We start from the raw sequence: 25,023 nt of genomic DNA on the forward strand, positions 1-25,023 counted from the left end.
ATTTATTTTTTGCATAACATCATCAAATAAATCTTTTTAAATTACTGGTTGTAACAACAAATCTGAGAAAAAACTTAGGACTTAAAGATAACTTCAAGATAGGCCTAGCTTGCAATCACTCATTAGATTGCCTTAAAAAAAAACAAAGACTTATTTTAAAGCAAAAATTAGTCAGAATAAACCCTGTAGGTAAGTGTAAGTATGACTTCAGCAAAGAAATAAAAAACAACTGCGTATGGAGTTATTTATAACTGTACTCTTACTTTGACCTGGAAAGGACCTGGAAAGGATGTGATGTCTACATGCAGTTAAAACTTGATGAGAGTGAGTTCCCCCTGGTTATGGGATAATGTAATTTGGGGGTTATTATGCATCAAAGCCTTAGGAGAACTTTACGTCAGCTTTATAAACAATTTGAGAAAAAAGAGGATTGAGGTCCAGATACAAAACGGGACATAAATAGTATGTAAAATCATAATAATAACTGTTGTTGCATTATTGAAGACACCGAAAAGAGGAAAGGTTTTATAGATCCTAGCTTCTTTCTTTCTGTTTTATGAGCAGTGGCTTATAACCTATTTTAATTGTAAATAATTGGTCATGTCTATTGATGTTAGTTTGAGATTTACAAACCACAGTTGTAAGTTACAATGACCATGCATAAGCATGTTTTTTCCACTTGTATTTTGTGAACTGAACTAAGCTGAAGTATAAAATGATGTTTTATAAAGGAGGCAGTTGGACTTGAAACTGGGAGGACACATGTTGGTTTTAAGACATAGCTAAATTTGTTAATTTGAATAAAGCAGTTTACTGAAGAGTATACAGTAAGAAGATGTCTCCACATGGTTCCAAAAAATAATACATAAAATGTTCTTTTCGCTTGAAAAAAACATTAAATGCTGATGTAAAGGATATAAAAGTAAAAATGAATGCTTCTGAAGTTTTCCGCTTATGTAGAAATGAATGTTGCAGGGACCTGGTATCAAAACTATTAATATAACTGTAAGTGTCTGCAAGTAAAAATAAATATATAAATAAATAAAAGTCCAACTAAATGGACCTGGCTGACTGGTTTGATGCTAACCTCTGTTTTATTCTTCTTAACCACATCAGTCTTGACTTGCACTTAAAAATCATATTTGATTTATAAATCAAGAATAGGTTCCTCATCAAAATGATATATACAATAAAAAAAATCACAAAAACATTTACCTGTATTAATTTTCTGCATTACCTGAATTAAACAATCGATAATGTCATAAAAGAGGGTTGACAGAGTAAAATTTCAAATATACAAAAGCTGCCTGAGAGCATCAGAGAGCATGCATCCAACAGCACAAAAGAAGGACTGAAAAGGAAAAGAAGGACTGACCAGCAACGAGCCCTGACCTAAATTCCTTTAAAAGCCTTTGGAGGGAGCTGAAATCTTCAATTACAAAAAGAACTGCAAACTTAAAGAGGTTTGAACACAAAGCTGTGAGGAGTAGGTTGAATAGCCACATTGTAAAGACTTCTAGATGGCAAAAGGACAATATTTAGAGGCTGAAACTGTTATTGAAATGTGTCGTAAGTTGTGTCCAAGGTTAATTTTTGTGTTTGTATGTGTTTATAAATTGGATCAGTTCCATCAACATTTGAAGATATTCATATGCACAGTTTAGACATGCTAATAATTCTCACCAGGACTGTTAATCTTGTTTATTACTGTTGGAAGGTGCTTTCTTATCTTTGCAACATACACAATCTAAACCAGAATTTCAGCTATTTCCTGCAGTTTGCTTTATGTCTAAATACTGAAAATGTTTTTTTCGGTGCTATGACATTGTGGCAGTATGATCTCTCCCTCCCTGCTGCACATCTATACTTGTGTTTGAATAAATGTTTGTTCTTGCAGGCTGTGTACAGTATAACCTTGTGTATGCAGCATAAACCACTATTTACAAGGTCATGCTCCAAGCCTATGTGCATAAGCTGTTACATTTGATTTCTAAAGACATATTTGGTTTTTGGTGGACTAATCTATTCAGTTTGGGATGTTTCCTTGTACAGGATCTAAAAACCACACATGCAGCCCTACTCCCTGAATTAAACAGTACATTTTGAAGGGCAGTTAGAAAAAAGTAGGACAGTAATAATAGTACAGTACACAGGCACAGATGGTGGAAATCGAGATAGTCAACATGCTTGAGTGGAATAGCAAATGTTTTATTGTTGATGCATTCAGTGTATGTGATAATCATGGTAAAAGCAGCAGTGATGATGTAGGTGATGATAACCTGCCAATCCAACCTTCTTAAAAAAACATTGGTGTGGCAAATCTTATTTCTACAGTCTTTGCTGTACTTCCAATACACTTACCAGTAATTGAGGCCTGTGGTTATGCTGGGTTAACCTGGTGAAAGTGTGGAGATATTTTACCTAATTTTGTTAGTGTTTTTCCAGTATAGTTATTTATATTTAGACAATAAGTCATTAATGAATTTCAACCACAAAATGAATCTGGTCATGCATTAATCTATGATTTAAAAGTACATGTAAGGCTTATGACTAATCTGAAACTCTGGAAGGTTCAAAACCTGCAACATCAATTAGTGATCCAGCGGTGAGAGGACAGTAATTGCTAATAAGTGGATATTAATAATTAAAAAATCAAATTATGACTGAATTGGTATGTACTGATAATAGGATTACCTAATTTACAAAAAAAAAAAGCCAAAACTACAATCAGCTTCCAAAGTGCAGAGATTTATGTTGAATAGATAATTAAAAACAGAAATCTTGTTACTTCAGTGTGCCATTGCTGAAATATTACCTTGAAAGGATTACTCCAAATAATAAAGATATTGCTCACAAGTAGATATGGAACTGAATCATCCTTAGATCATTCCAGCAATTGTCTGGCTCTTAGCCTGACATGACTCTGACCCAGTCACATATCAGCATTGACCCGAGCCGCTTATCACAACCACGGGCATGTGGAACCGTCTGCTGTCCAGTAGAGTGCTGAGCTGCCTGCCACAGTTGCCTGGCAACTGTCCAGGGCTTCCGGCAAATGATATGGACAGACACTCACAAAAGCACTTGCATACACATATTCAAGCAGACAAATAGCAGTACGCATGTGCACATGAATTCACAAGATGAAGTCAGAGGAGCTGAGTAAAGTGTGTGCTAGCATGCTAGCTTGAACTAGCTCTCTGTTTAGAGGCAACATGTGTAGAAAAAACAAGTCAAACATGTTCCCTTTTCTCCTCTCCTCTTTCAGTAAGTTTTCTTTCTTATTCTCCCCACTCCTACTGCTGAGTTGGGTTTCCTTCTGACTTTAGAGCTGAGGGCAGCAGTTTTTAAGACTGAACTCATGCATATTCAACACTTGCTTTAGGTAACAGCTAAGGAAGCGTGAGGAAAGTCATGGACCTCTAAGTAGAGATAAAACCTGAAGACAGAGAAATGAATGGATGAAAAAAAACAAACAAACAAAAAAAAAAACAAAAAAAAAAACTAAACAGAAACAAAAAAACACTAGTAGTGAGCATGAAATGGAGGGAAATTCAAATCTGAAATGTTCACAATCTATAGCAAAGCATCCACCAAGAACATATAATTGGTTTAATTCATGCTTCTTATATTTAGTATATCATAACACATGCTTCCACGGAATTTAAAAGCACTGTCGAAGAACCTAATCTTTATCTGCTGTGTGATGATGAGCTGGTAAATGCCTTCATCCCACTGTTGATTTTGTATCACATAGGAAGATACTGTATACTGGCGTAGAGAATAATCAAACTTAACTTTTTATTGAGAAAAGAGGGGTATACATAAAACAGGACACCAACATCATAATATTGTCTATACAGGATGTGGAACCTCATTCTTTTTTTATTTTTATTTGACTTTTTTCATGGATTCATTCTGCTTTTTCTTTCAGTTTTAATATTTCTTCAAACTGCTACTCCCACTTTCATATTGCTTTTGTTTTGTCATTTTGTCCAAATATTTTTTTAAGATGAGATTCAAACATCTGAATGAACCAGCAACCATTTCTTTAGTATTTAGTTTGTCTAACCCTTTAGCTCCACCTAGCATCCCTTTCCTATTTATGTGTACTGTCCATTACTTAGTTGTCTAGTCAAGCGAGAACTTGTTTGGGGGGAATGAAACCTTGCAGGAATATGGTTACTAGCTTGAGTTCAGGAACATAAAGTCTTAAAATGAAATGTCCCTATAATGACCAAAAACAAACAAAAATGAAAAAGAAATAAAAAGAGGCGGCAGTGGCTCGGGCGGTAGAGCAGGTCGTCCAATGATCGGAAGGTCGGCGGTTCGATTCCCGCTCCCGCAGTCATCTGTCGTTGTGTCCTTGGGCAAGACACTTAACCCTCCTTGCCTCCAGTGTTGGCATCGCTGGTGTATGAATGTGTGGATGAATGTTCGGTGATGGTCGGAGAGGCCGTAGGCGCAGACTGGCAGCCACGTTTCCGTCAGCTTGCCCCAGGGCAGCTGTGGCTACGCACGTAGCTTACCATCACCAGGTATGAGTGAGGAGTGGATGAATAATGGAATCACAATGTAAAGCGCTTTGGGTGCCTTGAAAAGCGCTATATAAATCTAATCCATTATTATTATTATTATTAAATGGTTAAAAGTATTATTGTTACTCAAATGTAATGCACTGCATTTCATAATCACCAATACATTTATAGAAAATGGTAATTAAACAACATTTTTTCCAATGTTTACAAAAAAAATAAAAAAATGTATATCAGTAAAGAAATATGCCAAAAAGCTCATAAATATTCTGTTATTTTTCATAATTTGCATTTACAATTCCACATTAATTTATTCTTCAATCAATCTTATCTTTTCTGTCCATTTTAAAACAAACTTATTTATTCTTGCACTTATTCTTTTTATGTATTCACATTATTTGTTATTCTTTTACATATTTATTCTCTTTTGTGACACTCTTATAATTCCACAGTTGTGATCATCTCTGTGAAAGCCATTCAGAAGTTCAGAACTGTCAGTCAGTCATCTGAATGTCTGACTACTGAGACGTCTGCAGAGTAATCTTGAAGACAGAACGCACTGACTGTAGTGGGTCATTGAAAAACATCTTTTTGAGCAGCACAGAGAGCAAAGAACAAGAGCAGAAGGGAGGGGGTGGTATGGAGTCTGGGAAAGGGAAAGATTAAAAAAAAAAGTCCAGACATAAAACAGGTATTAAAGTGAATATTGCATTAAGCTACTATCAGATCCTAACTGACAGAGGTGAAAGAAACATGATGAAGGACACATTATATAATTGCACAATGACGTCACACAAGGGACGATTTGAATTGTCAAAATTTTCTTTCTGCTCACACAGAAAAGGTTACTGAAAAGAGGACACTGTGCTTTGATGACTGGTATGGACTGGATCATTCAATGTTATGCAGCAAAGCTGGAGATTATCTCCAAAATGTAAATGAAACTTTGGGTGAATATTACAGGAGAGAACCATTGGCTCTGAGATCTTTGTGCGTATTTCAATTCTTACACATTTTTGTTGGATTAACTGTCAAGCCTCTTTGACACTCAAGGTTCAATGTGAAGATCTGCTGGCAGGTCATACTGCGTGTCAAGTAAACCAGAAATAAAATGACATTGTAATGGAGCCTCATTCCACAAAAGCGATGTGATTTGAGTACAACTGGCCTTCAATAGCATTGTTTTTGTTACTTCATATCGAATTCAAAATTATACACAAATGCCCACTCAGATGAAACCAGACTGTCACGCAAAACTTGAAAAGCAATGCTTCAAACATCACCCTGACATAAAGATGTTTCAGAGCTTTTCAAAGAAAGTGTCATTTCAGGAAAAAGGCTTATCTCTGATAAAAACTGCAGCCACAGGAAAACACGAGACCAAAAAAGAAATAAAAAATAAAAAAATAAATCAAACTGAATTAAGCAAAACTGTTGAAGCGCAGCCTTGTCAAGCAAATTTTAATCATAATGCTAATGATGCAGTTTTAATTAATGATATATTGTTCTGTGTTCTTTTCAGGCGTGCCCTGACACTCAGCAAACCAATACTGCAATTTATGGTTTAGGTTCGGAAAATAATAACTGTGGAGATTTCTTTTGAAATTCTTGTTTTTAAGTTATAAGAACCGTCTTTTTTTCTTTATTGTTAGGTATGATTTCTTATTCGTATTCATAATGGCCACTGATGCAATAAAACTTAAAACTTAAAATAAAACATCTCTCTCTACTCTTTGTCTCTCCCTTTCAGTTTTGTACTCCACAGACCTGAAGTCAATAGTGTTCAACGCGAGCCTAACCTAGAAGAGTAAGTAAATGCCTTAGAGAGCAACTTGTTTGTGTCAAGAACATGAAACCTTAAATGCAATCATAAAAATGTTCCAAATCACAGGTAATGTTAAACAGCTTTATCTACTTTTGCAAACAAAACAAAACATGCATATTCAATAGTTTTATTTTTGTCCAGCATCTTAACTTGCAATCAGGACGACAGTGTAGCAACATGATTTAAATTTTACTTTGTTATGCAGACAGACAAAATACGTGATAGGAAGCCTTGCTTGTAGAGAGGGAAGATTATGGCTCTATGTAAAGAGTAGGAGGTGTGTTTTATGTTTATTTAGACATAGTTGAGTTGTGAGAAGGCAGCAGGCTGTAATTAATTGACAGTGCTTGCTAACAATACTGTTCATGTTGTGCTTCAAATTAGTTTTTGAGAACATTGGGCAGCACATTGTAAACTCATTCTCAGTGCTCACTGAGCTAAGCGGTATTTGTGGACATGGTAGACCTTGAAATTTTTTTCATGTGCATAGGCTTGTTAAATTCTATGTATTAAGTAAAGAATAAAATCATGCTTAGCAGTGTGTCACAAACACAGTACATGAGCACATCAGTTTTAGTTACATCAGCTTTGACTAATCTGTACATAATCAAGTAACCAATTTACCATATCTAAAAAGATTTTTTTAGTAGTGCAGAAGAACTGAGAATAACACAAGAGTAAATGGTAGGAGACTTAAATATCCATGAAATATCCTTTTCAGTTATTTTTTAAAGGTTAAATAAATAAAAAATAAAACAAAACTGTTTGAGAAAACATGTGAGGAGGTGACATTAGGAAATGCTTTTCATAAACATGATTTCCACTGAAATACTTTACAGGAAACAGGCACATTAAGGCTACATTCAGACAGAGATGAAACTGATTTTGAAAAAGCTTTCTGTAAAGACAAAAGTGTTTTAAGAAATACTTGTGTCCATACAAAATCACAGAAAATGCTGCGGTCTGTATGCCAGGCCTGGAAGTGATGCTGTAACACTGCCACAGAAATACATCATAAACGTAGAATAAGACATTGGTGGATACACATCAATCCGTGTGTTGTTACACACATGATGGCAAATCTAGCTAAGAGGGTGACATCTGTGTGGACTGATGGTGAAGTAGAACTTCTGCTAGGCTATAATATGATCAGTAGCTTCTGCAGCATGAATGCAACAATCTCCCATTGTTAAAGCTGTCAATGAGGTTTGCACATCTGAGAGAGCTGGGACTGTGTCATCATCAGTTCAAAAAAGATGCACATGGGGTGCAAACACATGAACAACATGGTGGTGTTTACAGATTTATTTACTTTAGGACTCAGTTTTGAAAATTATCAGGCTTCCAAAATCCCTGTTCCATGAGGGCAAAATGTCCAAACAATAAACTTTACTGGATACACACCTAAACTAATTTCCATGTGAGCATCGCTTAAAGCTACAGTAATGCGATTATTTAGTTTGTTTGTTTAGGTTAGGTGGTGCTAACTTTCCAACCACAACTGCAGGTGAAACATGCAGAAAAAAAAAAAAAAAACAATAAAACAAAAAAAATCACCATTCAATTGTAAAGAAAAAGCAAAAAGTGAATGAACCAGCATGATGGTAAGCCTGACCAGCACATCAAACAACAAACTGACATTATTCAATCACTAACACAACTTATAACAGCCCGATGTGCATTTGTATGTTATGCTATTTCTCTCTGTCATAATTTATTTGTTAAGCATTTATCTTTTAATAAAACATTTACTTAACCACTTCCTTAAACAGAATCAATATTGTTTTGCAATATTTAAATATTTTTTTAATTTACAATATTCTCATCAACTTTTTGCACCTAAATGCAAATAGAAACACACCCAACATAAGAGGGGGTGCTGTATTAAAATGAAATAAATACAAACTGCCATAAACTGTTTTCAGTAGCTGCACATAAAAATGTGAATATCTTAGCACAGGCTTGGCAGACTTAACTCTGCCTCCTCTCTAGAAGTCTGGTAAATGTCACTTCATGTACAGAGCAGATAATGCTGTGTAGAAATTTAGACATGTTTTCTGATCATTACTTAATAGTGCTGATTTATTGGTATCATCAGAGCTTGTGACTTTAACTTCCACAGCAAATAATTCATATCCTTTTCATACTTAAAAAAATGATAATAACAGAACTACTTGAAGCACATACGGCAGCTGGCAAGGGTTCATGTTTGTGTTTTATTCTGTCACTATCCTCTCAGCCTTTCTGCTTACCCTGACTCAAGCTTAAACCCTGGGACATGATTTGGTTACAGTTTTGAGTTATTTACTGGTAGAGATTTACAGAGATTTCAAATGGATATACAGGAATTTCTTGCAATGAAAACCTAAATACCCTTTCCTTCAAGCAAAACATGGCAGATTAAAAAAACCAGCTGTTAAACACGTAGAAAATAATTAGCAGCATTCTTGGGATTACTCGGGATTGTCTTGACTCCAATACTTAAATTACAATCTGAGATGATCAAGATGATCAAATACTCAAAAAAATGAGGTGGGCATCTGTTCAATGTTTAAGAAAAGAATATGTTTGCTGGACATGATTCAAATGGATTTGCATTTATTACAAAATATATTCTAATCGACAGGACATGATTTTAACCAACATCTGCATTTAGTTCATCATGATAAATTCATATGGTGAACAGGTGGCATGTTTCTTTAGGTATCTGTTGGAGCCACTTCTCCAGTGTGGCTGACACAACTCTGATGACCACTGGTACTACTGTTGCCTTCACCTTCCAGGCTTTATCCAGATCGTCCTTGGTATTTCTCCAGGTTCTTGGGTCCTTTTTCTTGATATTTCCATCGTTGGGGATGGCCAAATCCATCACTACGGCTTTCCTTTGCTGCTTATTTATGATCACTATGTCTGGTTGGTTGGCCATCACCATTTTGTCGATATATATGTATATATATATATATATATATATATATATGAAGAGCCACCCCCTCAAGGTGTTACCAAGATACAGGTAACTGAATTAAGTTGATTTTTCTAAGAAAAAAACAAGTTGGTCACGATAATAATGAAACATTAAATCTGTAGCACCCTTTACAGTTTGTACGCTTGATATAAAGTCACCATTAGTCCTAAATAGGTTACATGCTTACTTGCAAGTAAAAAGCCTAAATTGGGAAGAAAGTAAAACACTTCTAGTGTTTCTAGAAGAAGTGTTTCATCTCTCTTCCTGAGGTGAAAAATGTTCTCGGAGCCCATGATGGTGGGCCTTTCCCTAGAGTTCATTAATTAGTTAATTAGTTAATTAGTCTGAACAGATGGCTTTGCAACACAAATCAGAAGGCTCCCTGAGCCTGGAGCAGGAGGAAGGTGGAAGAAGGTGAGGCAAGCAGCAGTCTGAAAGCACAACAGTTACCAAACCTCTGGACCCGGCTGTGTGCAGCAGACATTTTCTTCTCATTCACCCATTTTATTGCACAACGACAGAGCGCATCATAAATGAATAAGCAAGTTTTTTTTAAAGATCATCGTCTTCTGAAAAATTACATATGTATGCTTAGCTGCATAGTAACAGCATAATTCCCTAAACCATATATTCAAGTGAGATGCAGTTACATTGCAGAGAACATTTATTCGAATGAATACTTTGCATCACTGCAGATTTAAAAAAGCATTTCTGTAGGTTTATTTTTAGAATACTCCCATCTCCCCCCTTCTGTTTCCTCTTTCCTCACTGTCTCTCCATGATTCTCCCTCGCTCATCTGTCTCTATTCCCTGCTCTCTCCCCTTCCCTTACTCCTGACTCTCTATCACTCTCTTAAAGGCACAGGCATTGTATGAAATGAGGCTGGCATGCGTAAGCTCCTGTGAGTGTAAGTACAGGATAATACTTAAGATTAGAACATAAAACCATTAAGATACGGTGTACCTCCGTTTCTCACTTTGACTCAAATACACAATGTCAGAGTGGAGTGCTATTAAAAATTCAGATGGATGGTGCATTATTCATGTGTATGTTTTAAGCATGGCACGCAACCAATTACTGCACACACATACACTAGCATATGCACAAGAAGTAATTGGTGTGCACACAAGCAAACATGCATGCTCATGCCTCACAAAACATACACAAGCACACACAAGGATAATCGCCTTAGTACAGTAACCCATTTAAAGCATATCTGAGAGTGTGAGTGAGAGAGAAGGAGCACATATTCGCCCACATACCAAAATTTTCAACAATGTTAACGGAATCGAGGACACTGCGTCACAACTCATAATAAATCAGCTGCATCTATCTCCACCTCTGTCTTTCTGTATCTTGCACATATTCTAATGATTGTTTGCAGTTATATTCTAAAATGCATGGACCTGCTTCAAATATCTCAAACTTGAAGGTTGATGTGTGTGAAAGCAAATAAAGATAAGATAAGAGCCCGACGTGACATATATGTTACATACATTTTCTGAAACATTTTTGCTTCAATTTATGGTATAAACTTTGCTCAAAATCCTGTTGAACACAATCTGATACTTGCCTTCTGTCCCCTAATAGATACCCAGAAGCAGAAAACCACATTATAATACTTTTAAACTATCAACTGGTAATAAATGGTAGATATAATGTAAATTTTTTTGTTACATTTTGTTAAAGGGCCAAATAAAGACCTCATATTTAAAAAATGGGACTTTTCTTACCATTTTTTCATGGGTTGGGCCTTAATGGGTTAAACCATCAACAATCTTGAGCCCAAAATGTGACCCAATTTTTGGCTTGTTAACGATTTTGTGATTTTTCTGAAAGTTGTTAAAAAGCCCCAATACTGAGCAGAAATCCAACCAGAGAGATCAACAGGTTCTGCTCATTTCACAAACTCTCAGTTTATTCTTGTCCCCATGTCTCTTCGCTGGCACTGTCAATAACAGTGTGGATCATGTTGCCCTTTGTTAATACTCTGCAACTCTTGGACTCCATCCTAAACTGCTCCACTGTCTCTGTTTATCATTATTGTGATATGTTGAAACAGGCCTGATGCAATAAACAAGATCTGATTACCCAACCTGGCAACCACAATGAACTGCCACAAATAAACTGTGTGCAAACACCTCCGAAAGATGACTGTGAATGTAAATACTTGACTTTCCTGATATCAAGCAGAAAGAGGGCTACCGATATGCACACACAGCTCAGCCCACAGTCACAGGCTAAGCAAGCACTGCAAATCTCCAGTAGAATGAATAAATAGAATACCCTTTCATCCAAAAATGCAATACATGACAGCAATAGACAACCCTTCAGATTTTTTTTCCTTTAGTGCTTGACTGCACATCCAAGTCCCTAAGTTGTTTGTGGTGTCTCAGAAGTAAAGTGATTCATGTCTTGAAGATTGTCTTTGCAGCAGGACAATTATTACAACATTTAATCTAAAAAGAATAATATTCAGACCAATTGAACACAGTAAAAACACTTTTTGGCTTTAATATGAATTATTCACTGCCAAAATTATAATCCTGCATCTAAAAGAGGAGTCAGTGAAATATGAACAACTTTAGTAGAAAAAAATTAGAACTCTAGATTAGACTCACTGTGAGAAAATAATATACAAATGCTCGTGGGATGAGTAAAGAACAATGCATAAAAGCAGAGACGTGTACTATTAAACAGATTCAATATGTGCATGGTATTTTTGGCTGATCTGTGTGGTTTAAAATAACTGTAATTTAAAACATTTGTGTACAAGTACACATGCATCTTTAGTGAATTGTCATCTAAAGCTGTGCAAAAATCCATCATCTAATGTTTTGGATAAATAAAAGATATTAAATTCTCATATCAGTACATTTAAACAAAATGTTTAATGTCTATTTTGTCTTTGAGAATACAATGAAAAAAGCAACAACTTTTAAAAAATGAAGATAGAAAGTGTAATTGGCGGTTGTTGTTTCTTCATTATGATTATGACCCAACAACTGTGAGTGTACTGTAGATAAGACAAGAAGACAAATCGATTCCACAGACTGTGCATGTGTCGAAGTCCAATAAACTCAAAGATTTTATGACAAGTAAAATGATTTCACTTGAAAATTTGCTGAATGATGGATCATTTCTAAAAGACAGAATGAAGGAGGTGACCAACCGTAATAAATCTTTAAGTACATACAAGAATTTGCTAATTCTTTTTCATGCACAACTTCAGATGAATAAAATAATATTTTTTACATAATTAATTCCAATTGTGGATGCATTTTACCCATCTTTAGATTTACTATAGAGCACTAGGCTGCCCTGTTTCAGTGTCCAGGGACAGCGGGGACATTGGGGGAGCAGTTTAGGCTGCGGCTTAGGGGCCCAGAGTGGTTCATCTCAGATGGCGCACAAGGAACTTAAATCCTGGTCCATCAGAACCAAGCCCACCTCTGTAACCACTAGGCTACCAAACCCCTGGGTTACACTGGGAAAATGCACACGTGTACATGCATGTCCAGTTATCTTACCCCACAGATCTTGCTTGACTAATCCTAACAATGGAGCAGTACTGCAAAGCTGGCTATCGTAAGCTGGCTAGAGTAAATACACTCTAAGCTTTTTGGGATGTGTGTGCTAAGATGAGTTAAATAAACACGCTGATTGATATTACTGTCACTTCATCAAAGCACAAGTATATCTGGACATTTATGGAAATTTATTAAATTAATGTGCTGTAGTTGCATCAATACATGTGAGAAAGTGTCAGTCTTGTTTTGTCAGATACTGTGCTGCCTGCTTGAAATGCTTTTTGCATCTAATAAAGAACAAACACAAAAGTGGTTCAAACTAATCATAGTTGACTGTAAATATCTCAGGTCCTTTGCTGTCATTCAAGATGTAACATGTTCAAGAACAAAGTGTTTTAGTTATCCAGTGATGCTATTTAAATAATATTTTAAATATTCAACAGGATGGGTGTGGATCTTAATGTAAATGTGTTGACATTATTTAATGCAGTTTAGCACATTTGATGCACTGCACAATTATAAAATCTACTGTACTGAGAAAAAGGAAAAATCTATCATGTACTGTACTATATCCGAAAAGCCTGAAAACCCTGCAGTGTGACCCTTTTTACTTTCACATGTAAGATTCAACACTTAACAGTTAAACTAGGGCTGCAACTAATGACTATTCTGATGGTCGATTAGTCACCGACTATTAAAACGACTATTCGACCAATCGGATCATGTATCTCATGATTATTATAAATGGATCTTATTTCACTTTCAGCTTTGAAATCTTGCATAAGGTTATTAAGTAAGTCCGACGTGCCTCCACTTTAAATGTTCGAGCATTGCAGTCGTACTTCCGTGGTACACAAGGGCAGCTTTACAAATCTCACATGTATTTAATTTATTTTGTAAGTTTAATGTGAAGTTATCCCAGACTTTTGACATTCTCTGCCGCCGTTTTGCGCCCTAGTCCGCCGCCATTTTTTTACCCCTGGCGGAAAAAACATCAGGAAAGTTGTATTTGCTTTTTTATTTGCTTTTATCAGGCATCACCATTTTATCATCATTATATACACCTGTTACTCTTTAGTGCACGCTGCCCATTCTTTCCCTTGCATGTTCCCTTTGCTGTTGTATATCAAAACCATTGAACATATTTTTAAACAGTGGAGCCCAGTATTGAAATTCAAAACGCATCTTCACTGAGATAAACTGATGTTCAAACGCCTTGTGATGCAATCTCACAATGACACAGAGTAGAAGCTACTGTGGACTAAAGAAGACTCAAAAACCAGTTAAGATCCCCTCTTCTGCTTATTTTGACATCAACAGCAATTTATGATTTAAAGAGGACATAAAACTCAATATCATTCAGAATGCTGTTCATCATTCAGTAATTATATGAGTAAAGATAGTTCTTGAATAGTTCTTAATTAAAAGTCTAAATCTGCACTGTTTCTTTTAAGCTTGAATTTTTTTAACTTGCTCATATTTTTAATACTGGTTATCTAATTTTCTGTCTCTTTTGTTTTTTATTTTAAATTATGCTTCTTGTTTTCTGACGTTTCAATGTCTCTGTAAAGCACTTTGAATCACCCTGTCCTTGTATATCAATATCAATCACTTAATGTTGAAATATGACAAATAAGTGACAAATCAAAACTTACCAAGCACCCCAAGTCGATAGTTCATGGTGACAACAATTACGTTTCCATAGGCGGCAAGGACGCTTCCATCAAACATGTTCCCTGAGCCCTCCATGTAGGAGCCTCCGTGGATGAACAGCATCACTGGCTTCTTACGACGATCCCGGATATCTGCGCAACACAGGTTACCAGAGGTGTTCATCACTTTCAGGTAAATGTTTTGGGGTAAATCTTAGGGTAATTTGGAGCTAGATCTAGCTCTAGATATGACTGGTATGAATTATGAATTAACCAAGTACTCATTTCTTGGCTCATATACAGCCAGTGATTCACCAGATGAAAGAAGAGAAAAATACAAAGAGTGAAACAATTTTAGTTGAGTTAGTCAGAAGCAAGTACTTCATGTATGTCCCATTGGACTAATCCTCTATATTTCATTGTGTAATGCCTGTTTCTCCTGTTCTGTGCAGTGTGGGAACATTTTGAAACTGTTATTACCCTCCATAGATTTAGCAAATGGTGCAGGCAGTTCTGATACACAGTTATTGGTGTCTCTGCGACGATCATAAACCATGTTGCATGGTTTACTCTATGAGCCTGTGTGTCCCTCTCGCTTCTCTCCTGAACTCCCCCTCTTACCATGTCTGTGGTATATTCTGAGTGTCTGAGCATGGATAAGGCTGAGAGGGCTGCCAGGGCAGCCCAGTTAGGCTGAGCGTCTGCACTGTGCAGGCCCTGTGGATAATTTGTATGAAAGACAGACCAAGTGGAAACATAAATAACAGCCACAGCATCTGTTTACCCTGATGAGCTTCAGCACTCAGAGAAGGGGGAGACAGGAAGATAAGAAGAGAAAAATAGAGATAAGGGAGGGGGCAAGACTGAGAGAGGAAAAAGATGAAAATAGGGCAGCATGAGAAAACTGACAGGGGTAAAGAAATGGATGGGAAGCTCACACGGAAAAAACATGATACCAAGGATGAAAAAACAAACAAAAAAAAAAAAAATATTACAAAGCAAGTCATACATAGTGAGGTACACTAATGAACACTCAAATTCACACAGGATTCACACCGTATTCATACAAAGACACACACACCAACTCTTGCATAGGCAGCTGCGATGTTGAGTCGCTATGGAAACTGCTTCTCACTAATAGAACTGCACCAGCCATTCCATTGCACCGACTCACTGAATGCCTGTTGCCGTGGTAACAAATTCCACTCACGTATTTGCACACCCGCCTGCATCACCACCTGAATCTCAGGTTACACATGCACTTGGGTGCGTCACTCACAGTCAAGGGTTGCACACACAAAGACACACAAGTGAAAGTAGCAATATGGCGCTTATGGCTTCACACAGGCAGAGTTTAATATGTGTTTTTCTTTATTTTTAGATATTTTATAGATCATACACATAACTCAAGCAGGCTTGAAATAAAAATTTTCAATTGCACACTTCAGTGCGCTGCTCTTTTTCTTCTCTTCTCTGGAGTATTCTGAGCATCGGCTGATTTCCCAAAGGATATGTAAACAAGTTCAATTATCTTGGCGTTACCAGGACGGTATAGAGGAGTGACGTATGAGCAGGCCGTCATCAGTCCGATTCACAGCAACACTCGTGCTGTGAAACAAATAATAAGCGAGAGGGAATCCGAGCAATGACATGTTTACATTTTAAAGGACATCCATCATTTTCTTTTTGCTGCATTGTCAGTAAGCGCTTGCTCAAAGGGGATTGTCAGGTTTCTCTCCATGCAACGCTAATTTTCTATTACTCTATTGTGTTTACTGAGAGTAGTGATGTAAACCTCAGTCTATTAAGCATTGAGCTCTGTAACGCAACAGAACCACCTGCCAGCTGCTGATGTTTTAGTTTTGACTCATTTGAGTTTGGACAGAAGCAGCTAAAGTATCCTCAGGAACAGCCTTCATAGTCACCAAATTATATTTCAGAACTCTCATACAAGTAAATGACTTGTCCATAAAATAAACAAATCTACACAACGTATAGTCTTAAAAAAGTTTGTCTTGCTTTTTCTTTTTTTTGTACATTTTTAACGTCTATAAAGTTACAAAATCCACAGCTCTGCCACAGGAGACACAAGTGACTTGTTACACTACACCACTGGAAAGCTAAGATTCTTAAAATTTGAATTATGCATACCATTCCAGGCTACAATCATATCTGTAGATTCAGTAAAATCTTATTTCTGACCAGTCATCAATGCAATTTATCTTTGAATCCATACTGTACTCAATTAGCATATGATGCTGCAGCAGAAACAATCCTGTTACATCAGCAAGGGTCCAGTAAAAGTATTTCAGTAAAAAAATTGGTACACAACAAGTCTTTCATCCATAAAAACCTGTTTAAGGTGAATAGTTAAGGATTTTAAAGAGTTAAGAAACGTCTAGGATGACTGTCAAATTGATAACCTTTATTTGTCATGGTTGTATTTCATCAACATTTGTACTGAAATGATGAGAACCTGCTTAATGTACAGACAACATCAATAGTAGTTCACATATTTTCTACATGAATTTTCTCAATAAATTATCAGAAGGCAGATCAATCTGTTTATATCTTGCATCTCATCTATAATATTAACCTCTCCCTTTGTAATATTAATTTTGTTCTCATACTTTACAATTGTACTTTCCACTTTATAAATGTGTTTATATAAAAATATAAATATAAAAATAATAAGGATGCTTTAATGTCATCATCCTTGTTAATAATAATAATAATAATAATAATAATAATAATAATAATAATAATATTAATAATAATAACATTTTATTAATAAAGCACTTTGCAGAAAGTAATCTCAAAGTGTTACAGACTAAAATGATAAAAAAACAACAGGCAGATAACAAAATACAAAACAAAGGGAGCATAAGGTTATGAGCAGAAATGAAAGCTGCAGGTGAATGAAAATTATTTTAGTGATTTCCCACAATGATCACAGTCAGCTTAAAAGACAGCGATAAGTTGTGACTGTAATAACTGTGACAAGTCAAACCTTAATCTGTTACCCTGAAGCAGAGATGAGGAGCAGGCTACAGAAATCTGGTGAGCTTACATCTGTCTAAAAGTCCACAATGCATTTTATTTTTGGGATTATTATTATTATTATTATTATTAATAATAATAATAATAATAAAAAAAACAAACTTAAAAGTCATTTGCCCCAACATATGCTGAGTCATGTGATATCTGTTAAGGTTGTTATCCAATGTAACCAGGCTATTAAAAACATCTTTCACAACCCCTGCAGATGTGTTGAAGTGGTGGATCTGTCCTTTCAACTTAGTAACTGTTCCATTTTGCTGTCCCTTCTGTCTAGAAAAGCATAGCTGTGTGTTATGTATAAGGCGCTACATGAATAACAATAAGGTGAATTAACAGAAGGGTTTCTGAGATACAGAGGATTGACTTTTGTTTACTGTTGGATTACTGATTGTACCTGCAGTATCCGCTTCACTCACTTTAACCAGAAAATGAAAGTTAGTGGCTGGAACATTACAGAGAGAGATCTGATGTAGTGGAGAGATAAATGTGGAGAGGATGCCATGTTAACCATGTCAGATTAACATATATGCTACCATTTGAGGTTTTAACATTAATTTCTACCATTTGTTCACACACTGGAGGTGTTTAGCTTCAGAATTTACTAATGCAGTGTGCAGCTGTGCATCTAGGTCATACCTGTGTTAAATACTGACAGGCTAAAGTAAACTGTAATCTTTGACTCAAAAACTGTGACAAATGGTCATTTCAAGTCACAGTGAATATATATATATATATATATATATATATATAAAGCTAAAGATTAAAAAGAACTAAGTTTTAAATAAAGAAAAGGTTTAAGAAAAAGCACATAATTTTTTAATATAAGATAAAAAGCTCATGCATACCCACAATGCTTTAATGAAAGGTGTGGATAAGTGATGTTAAAGAAAAAAAAGAAACTAATCTTTTATGCTAACAACGTGCTGTGACTTAGGTACGACTCAAAATATAGCATTTTGGGGTGGGGGATACGCGCAGACGAACAATTTGTGATAACACAAAGGATATCACATGATGAGTCTAATTTTCAATTCTGTCGAAAAATAAATGAAGAAAGAAAGAATATGTTGAAAAAAAGTGGATGTCTGGTTAAAATAAGCTTTGAATGAACAGAGAGGTGATTAGGGTCATGCAGGGTGTTTTTATTCACTCATTTTCTATGCCATCTTTATCCTGCCCACATATCCCAGCTGCCACTGAGATTACTAAGTCCACCCAGCCCATGTTGGACAGGTTGCCAGTCCATCAATAAGACAAACAACCGTGTACACTTAGGTCAATTTACAGTCACTAATAACTGACAGTGTTAGCCAACACACTTCCACGCTGCCCTCAGAGTGTTCGACTCACCTTTGGCCATGTAGTTTTAAATCTGAACAATGAGCTCACTGTCCTTCCTGCCAGCCTCAAAAACACAAGCACGTGATTCACTCCTTTCTGTCTCACCTAACCTGATCCTATCCTTCATATCCACCTCCCTCCTGAACACCCATTCTCAACAATAATGTCTTACCTCCCAACAGAAAATGCCTACTTTCTACTTTTCCATTCCCCTGCTCCTCTCTCATTCATTTCCTTATGGTAATTTTAATTGATCTGGGTGTAAAAGGTTTTAGCCTGAATCAGCACTTGAACATTTTTTGCACCCACACCCAAGTGACGCATTTTCTTACAAACAAATTTCAAATAAGATGCAAACAACATTGTTTGTGAACCTGTGTCCAATCTATGCTTCAGCAATTAAGTATGGAGTTCAGCTGCACCCCAGCCATCTTGATCCAGTCAAGATCCATCAGTTGTCGGCATAAATGTCAAACTCTACCACTGTCCTATTCATCCACCCTCTCACTCTCTTTTTCTTCACATCTCTCACTTTCAAAGCTCTATAAATGTCAATTCATCATGCACTTGTCTTCATTATGACTGTTTTTTCCACCTCTACCCCCTTCTTGCCCTCCACAGTGCTCTCACAGTGCTCAGCTTTTCCTCCTCTTTCATCTCTATTCTATCATTCTGCCCCTTTTCTCCACAATCCTACAAGAATCCTTCCCTCTGTTTTCACCGTTAAGAAACCACACAATTGGATTAGCTACATCTGTCTCTTTTTAAACCATAGCAATTAGAGATGCAAGAGAGAGAGAGTTCAGTACCTAAATAGAAAAGAGCCTAAAATACAGAAAAAGGAGCACACTTTACATACAAATAACAGAACATGCTTCTAAGCATAGATTCAAACATGTGCTGTTTTCAAACAGACAAACGTGTGCATATTACTATGGAATATACAACTTGCTTGTGCACGTGTACAGAAACAGATGCACCTGCTCACTGCACAGATTTTGACTGCAACAGTTAAGAGAAGTTACACCATCTCTCCTTGGCTTCAGTGAACTTGAAAATGTACAGCAATGGCAGAAATATGCATAAATCCTCCACTTTTCCCACCTTTAAAAATGAAGAATTGGATAAAAACCTAATAAGAATATGTAGAACCATAATTCAGCAAACATTTCAGGAGCTCTTTAGTGCCAGAATAAAAGTGTAGGTGAAAAAGGGACTAAATATTGATTTTCAAAGATGGCTCACAAAGGGCAGCCAGAACATCAGCGTGTGGCTGATCAGCCGCATAGCAACCAAGAGAGGAGAGTAAATTAGCTTCTTGTGCAAGTAACCAAAGACAGCATTTGTGACAAGAGGATGCATGATGAACAATTATGTTTTAGTAAGCTTATTCATCTAAATGTTTGTCTGGGAAAAAGAAAGATTTATGTGCTCATGAAAGCTGTTAACAATGGACAATGTAATGTTCACACAGAGTAATGATTATTAATAAAGATGCAAACACCACATTCCCAATGGAATCTGAAAAATAGAGCATGATGAAAAAAAAAGAAAACATGCAATTAAAATACCTTCATCCCTTGGTCTGTTCATTGTAGACTCATCATGTTTTTTTGTGAGCGGACCTGAGGTTCAGAAAAAGGAAGGAGAAAAGACAAAAGACAAAATTCAAAAAGACTGCATTTGAAGAAAAGCAAAACAGTAAAAAAAAACAAAAAACAAAAAAAAAAAAAAACAAAAAGCAAGAAAGGTTTAAAAGACAAAAATTGGGAAATTGGCAAATTGGGAGACAATGAGCTCTGTTTCACCCCTGTGACTGTGAACAAGGATTACACTCTGTTTCCTAAAACGATAACCCCAAACTCATCTGTTTAAACTGCTTGGGATTTTGTGAAGGTATGCTTTGTAAATGACCCCAGAGGCCACTTCTCCTCAGCCCTTTTTCCAATCTGTCCAGATACATTGCTGTTTGTGAAAAGAAAAAAAAAAAAAATCAATGAAGAGAATCAAGCCATTCTTGGGTCAGAAAAAGCAAAGGAATGCCAAGATATGTGTCCTGCTCCAGCCAACGTTGCAGTCCTCTGGCCAAGGAGGACAACTGCATGCAGCTAAATGTGATAAAGAAGTGTCATCCTATAATCTGAAATGTGAGGATTTCTGAGTAAATCAGTGAAGAATGGGACTGTTTTAGATATTTACACCTCCCTAGAAGGCTTGACACAAGAGTCCCCTCATCAAGGTCAAAGAGGAGCCCCACATTAAGCTTTAATGGTAACGCCAGTTAAATGCTCCATAGGGCAGAGCCAATAACAAGCATTTATCACAGTGACTAACCAATGCCCTGCCGTGTCAACCTCTGTTAGTCCTAAGTGATAAGAATCCCAGCAATTTGCTTTTTTCTTGATTTCTGGCACTGGAGCTTCCCGTCAACAAACACTTAACCACTGCATAACCATTGTCTACATGGCTTCAAAAAAGTCATTAAACACATTCACGTTCACACACTCGCAGCTACACACACATCACATGTCCACATGCTACACAAAGCACGTTAGCACCATATTATCTGGTGATGTCCTTCCAAACCCACACAGCAACATTTCTTGATCTGAAGTAGGGAGAATTTGCAGTCTCTCATTTACAAAAGGAAAAAGAAACTCAGTGTTGGGTTGTCAGGGAGTTTATCACTCTGCCAGTGTGCTGCTGTTTTATATTTCTACACTGTTGCAGGAACCCTCACCATGAGGTGTTGGCATGTACTATTTCTCAATGCTTTGCATTTATTGACAAAGGAGATGCACAGCTCCACTGCACTCCTCCATTGTAATGCTTCATTTTCACCCATTCGTCTATATGAATATGGTTTCCTGATATAAAATGTTTATCTTCAGTCTTAATGGGCTGGGATCAATGCTGAATGGATTTGCTGCATCCTTTCTGTACCATCATGCAGGCGCCTGATCCAGAGTGCACTTACTGTCATAGCCGGAGATGGTACAGCCATTGGTACTGGGCTACAGAGAAGACAGGTGGACATAGTGGTAATGGATAGAAAGGCCCATTAGTCCTTTGTCTTGTCAGCGCTCCCTCACTACTTAGAAGCACTTAAAAACCACACCTTTCCACTTGATGGAGACAACTCTGATTTCAGTTCAGTTCACAACACTTATTAAAGAGCTAAACTACATTTGAGGATAAGCTCAGACAGTCACACCCTGCAAGGGAGCATAAGACCTCACCCTAAGACTTCATACAGCCCAGTCTACCTGAAAGGAAAAAGAAAAGCAAAATACCAAAGATGATGAGTCTTTAAAAAGGGGGGTAGAAAAAAAAGTCAAGTCATTTATAGTTTTTAAAAAATTAAATGTATGAGTGCAGTCATATTAACAGGTCTGTTATCCTTGAATGCTTTGAGCTGCATACTAGCGTCAGCATGTTAGCGTGCTGGCAACACTAACATGGTAACATCTAAATTTTACTGTGTACACAATCTAAAGTTTGGTATTTCAGTGTATTTAAGACATTCCAATGGTAAGAATGTCAGAAAGAAACGTCATGGAAATTTTAAGCTTCACCCTTACTGTGTTGCAGGTGAATCCTATTGCAATAAGCACCACTTCTGTAAAAAAAGATATGATATGAAATAGATTTAAATGACAAGAAAATTTAATGTTTATAATTTTTTACTGATGTTGGACTGAACATGAAGTACTTTAAGGTTTGAAGAAACACTGTACTGCATTAGAAAGGATATAAATTAAGATGCGGCCTAAATGTAAAATGTACAACTTTTAGGGTCAAAAACATCTTTCCCATTTGTTTAGAACAGAGGCTGCTGTTAGGCTGACTGCCACATGATGTGATGGGCCACTGGTAGGTGAAATTCATTGGTCTATGCAGGGACATTTAGCTTGGGTTGTCCCAGGACTGCACTGTTTGACCTAATGCAGCTCCATCTCTCAGTCAACTGTGTTTCTGTTCGGTTCAGTGAGCAAGTGGCCAGAACGCAAGCTGTCTCCCGTCCCTCTCCATTTCCTCAGTGCAGTAAACGGGATGAAGCTGCAGTATGTCATGTCTGTGGTGGCCTGTCTACTTGACAAGGTGTCAGACACAGCTTCAGCTTGCCCCCTACCACCATCTAGGCAGCATCTTGCAGTGCATGCAGTTCTATCCTTTTTGCTTTCCATCTTTTCGACTGCACTCCTCCATCCTTGCCTCACCCATCTTGTCCTATGAAATATGGTTTTTAATAAAGTGTACAGTAAATGGCTGCTCTAGAGGTAATAAAAATGAAAGATTTCAGACCTTTGCCTGGGGGAGTGTCTTAAGGAAATAGGAAGGCAGTCAGATAGTTCTCTCTTCTAACAACCTGACCACACATGAGTTGATCTCGATCACAAGAGATGGTAGTAGGTGGCAAAAAAGAGATAAGAGGAAAGTATATACAGTATATAAAAAAGCAACAACTCACTTTTCAGTCCAAGAGAAGATTAGTGTTATTTACATTATGCTAAGAAGTTATTTGGATTTCATTTGAGTTAAACAGGCTGCATGGTGGCCTGGTGGGGAAGGGCACTAAGCTTATTTGCATTCAGAACATTGACCCCCTTCTTCTGCCATCTGCATAAAGATGTAGGCGTGAGGAGAGTAGAGGGAAGAAGAGGCAGGGATGGTTTTTAGGGAGGACAGAGGAGGAAGGGTGAACAGATGTAGAAAAAAAGAAAGAAGGCTTTTAATAATTTTCTTATCCAAAAAATAATGTCAAAAACATGGTCTGTGCAAATGCATTTGCATGTCTTAAGCTAAAATTAGAGGGTAATATGTAACATTGTACTCTAGCGATAAAAATGTGTAAAGGTCATCCCATGCAGAAAATGATCCATCACCAAAATACTTTGATCAAGGCTTTGTAGGAATTTCTACTGCCAGTTCATTATTAACCCACCTACATCTGCCCTTTATGTATGCTTGAACATCACTTTAAAATCAAACCTAGTAAAGTAGCTACAAAAGCTTAAACACTACTTAGAGCCTACAACAATGGAGATGCCCATTGTGGGGTCATACCTATTGTAGGCTTAGCAGTGGTAAGATAAATGCTAATATTAAAATGCTAACATGCTCTAAAGTTTAACATAAATCATTTGACTTAGCATATTACCATGGTAACGTATTCTAATTACATCTATGTGTATGCCAAATACTTAGGTAATGACTAATTATCTCCAATATGGTGATCTTCAAAAGCAATTTTTTTAATATATATATATATATATATATATATATATATATATATATATATATATATATATATATTTTTAGAAATGTTTATTATGGTCCATTTAACCTGATAAATTCCTAAAGTATGTAAAAAATGCTACTCTAAACTTTGATTCATTTTAATTTATCATGATGACTGTAAATAAGCAAATGTCTTTAATAAAAAAATATATAAATAAATAAAAAACAAAAACAACAACAACCAAAGGAAAAATGTAAAGCTTTCAAGTAAAAAAAAAAAAAAAAAAAAATCCACATTATGAACTGTCTTATGGTCTACAATAATAAAAAGCGTACTCTGACCTAATTGCAAACATACTGTAACACAGTAATTACTGGTTATTTTCCTATTAAAACAATGCAAAAAACTGTACTTTTCTTAACTAACTTTTAAAAGGGACAATTGAAACATGGTAAGCAAGATAATGCTATATAGTAACTGCAGCTTCTTTAACACAGACAAGTAATTTTAGACAGAAACTTATCAGATACTGACACACAAAGCAAACAATGCCATGTTTGACCAATGAAAATGTGCTCAAACATGACATGAAAGACTTAGGCTATGTCCACATGGCACCGAAGCCGGTTCAGGTGTGAAAACGATGTGAAAACGGTGGCCAAAACTAGGAGAAAGGCATCCCCACGACACCGCTACATACTACATACACACACTGATAAAGATGATAAAGAGTAACACTCCAAAGCTAGAGCAAAACAACGCATGCGCAGATAAAGGCTCACAGGAAGTACAGCAAGTTGCAGTACACGTCGGAAGCAGAGAAGAGAAGATAGCTGAAGCAAAAGAGAAACATTTATTTGGACTAATGAAGA

At 36.5% G+C, this 25,023-nt stretch overlaps 1 protein-coding gene across 2 annotated transcripts in view; it reads right to left on the reverse strand.

Annotated features, from left to right (window-relative positions):
- The window catches only part of nlgn2b (neuroligin 2b), a 73,109-nt gene that overhangs the window by 14,228 nt on the left and 33,858 nt on the right, over positions 1-25,023 (reverse strand). For both annotated transcript variants that reach the window (XM_042008852.1, XM_042008851.1), the window contains exons 3-4: positions 20,481-20,534; positions 14,512-14,661 (exon numbers count right to left, since the gene is read on the reverse strand). In XM_042008852.1, the coding sequence (XP_041864786.1) occupies positions 14,512-14,661; positions 20,481-20,534 (204 nt within the window). The remainder of the gene's footprint in view (positions 1-14,511; positions 14,662-20,480; positions 20,535-25,023) is intronic.

This window comes from Melanotaenia boesemani, chromosome 15 (genome assembly GCF_017639745.1).
Source record: "Melanotaenia boesemani isolate fMelBoe1 chromosome 15, fMelBoe1.pri, whole genome shotgun sequence".
Classification (NCBI taxonomy): domain Eukaryota; kingdom Metazoa; phylum Chordata; class Actinopteri; order Atheriniformes; family Melanotaeniidae; genus Melanotaenia; species Melanotaenia boesemani.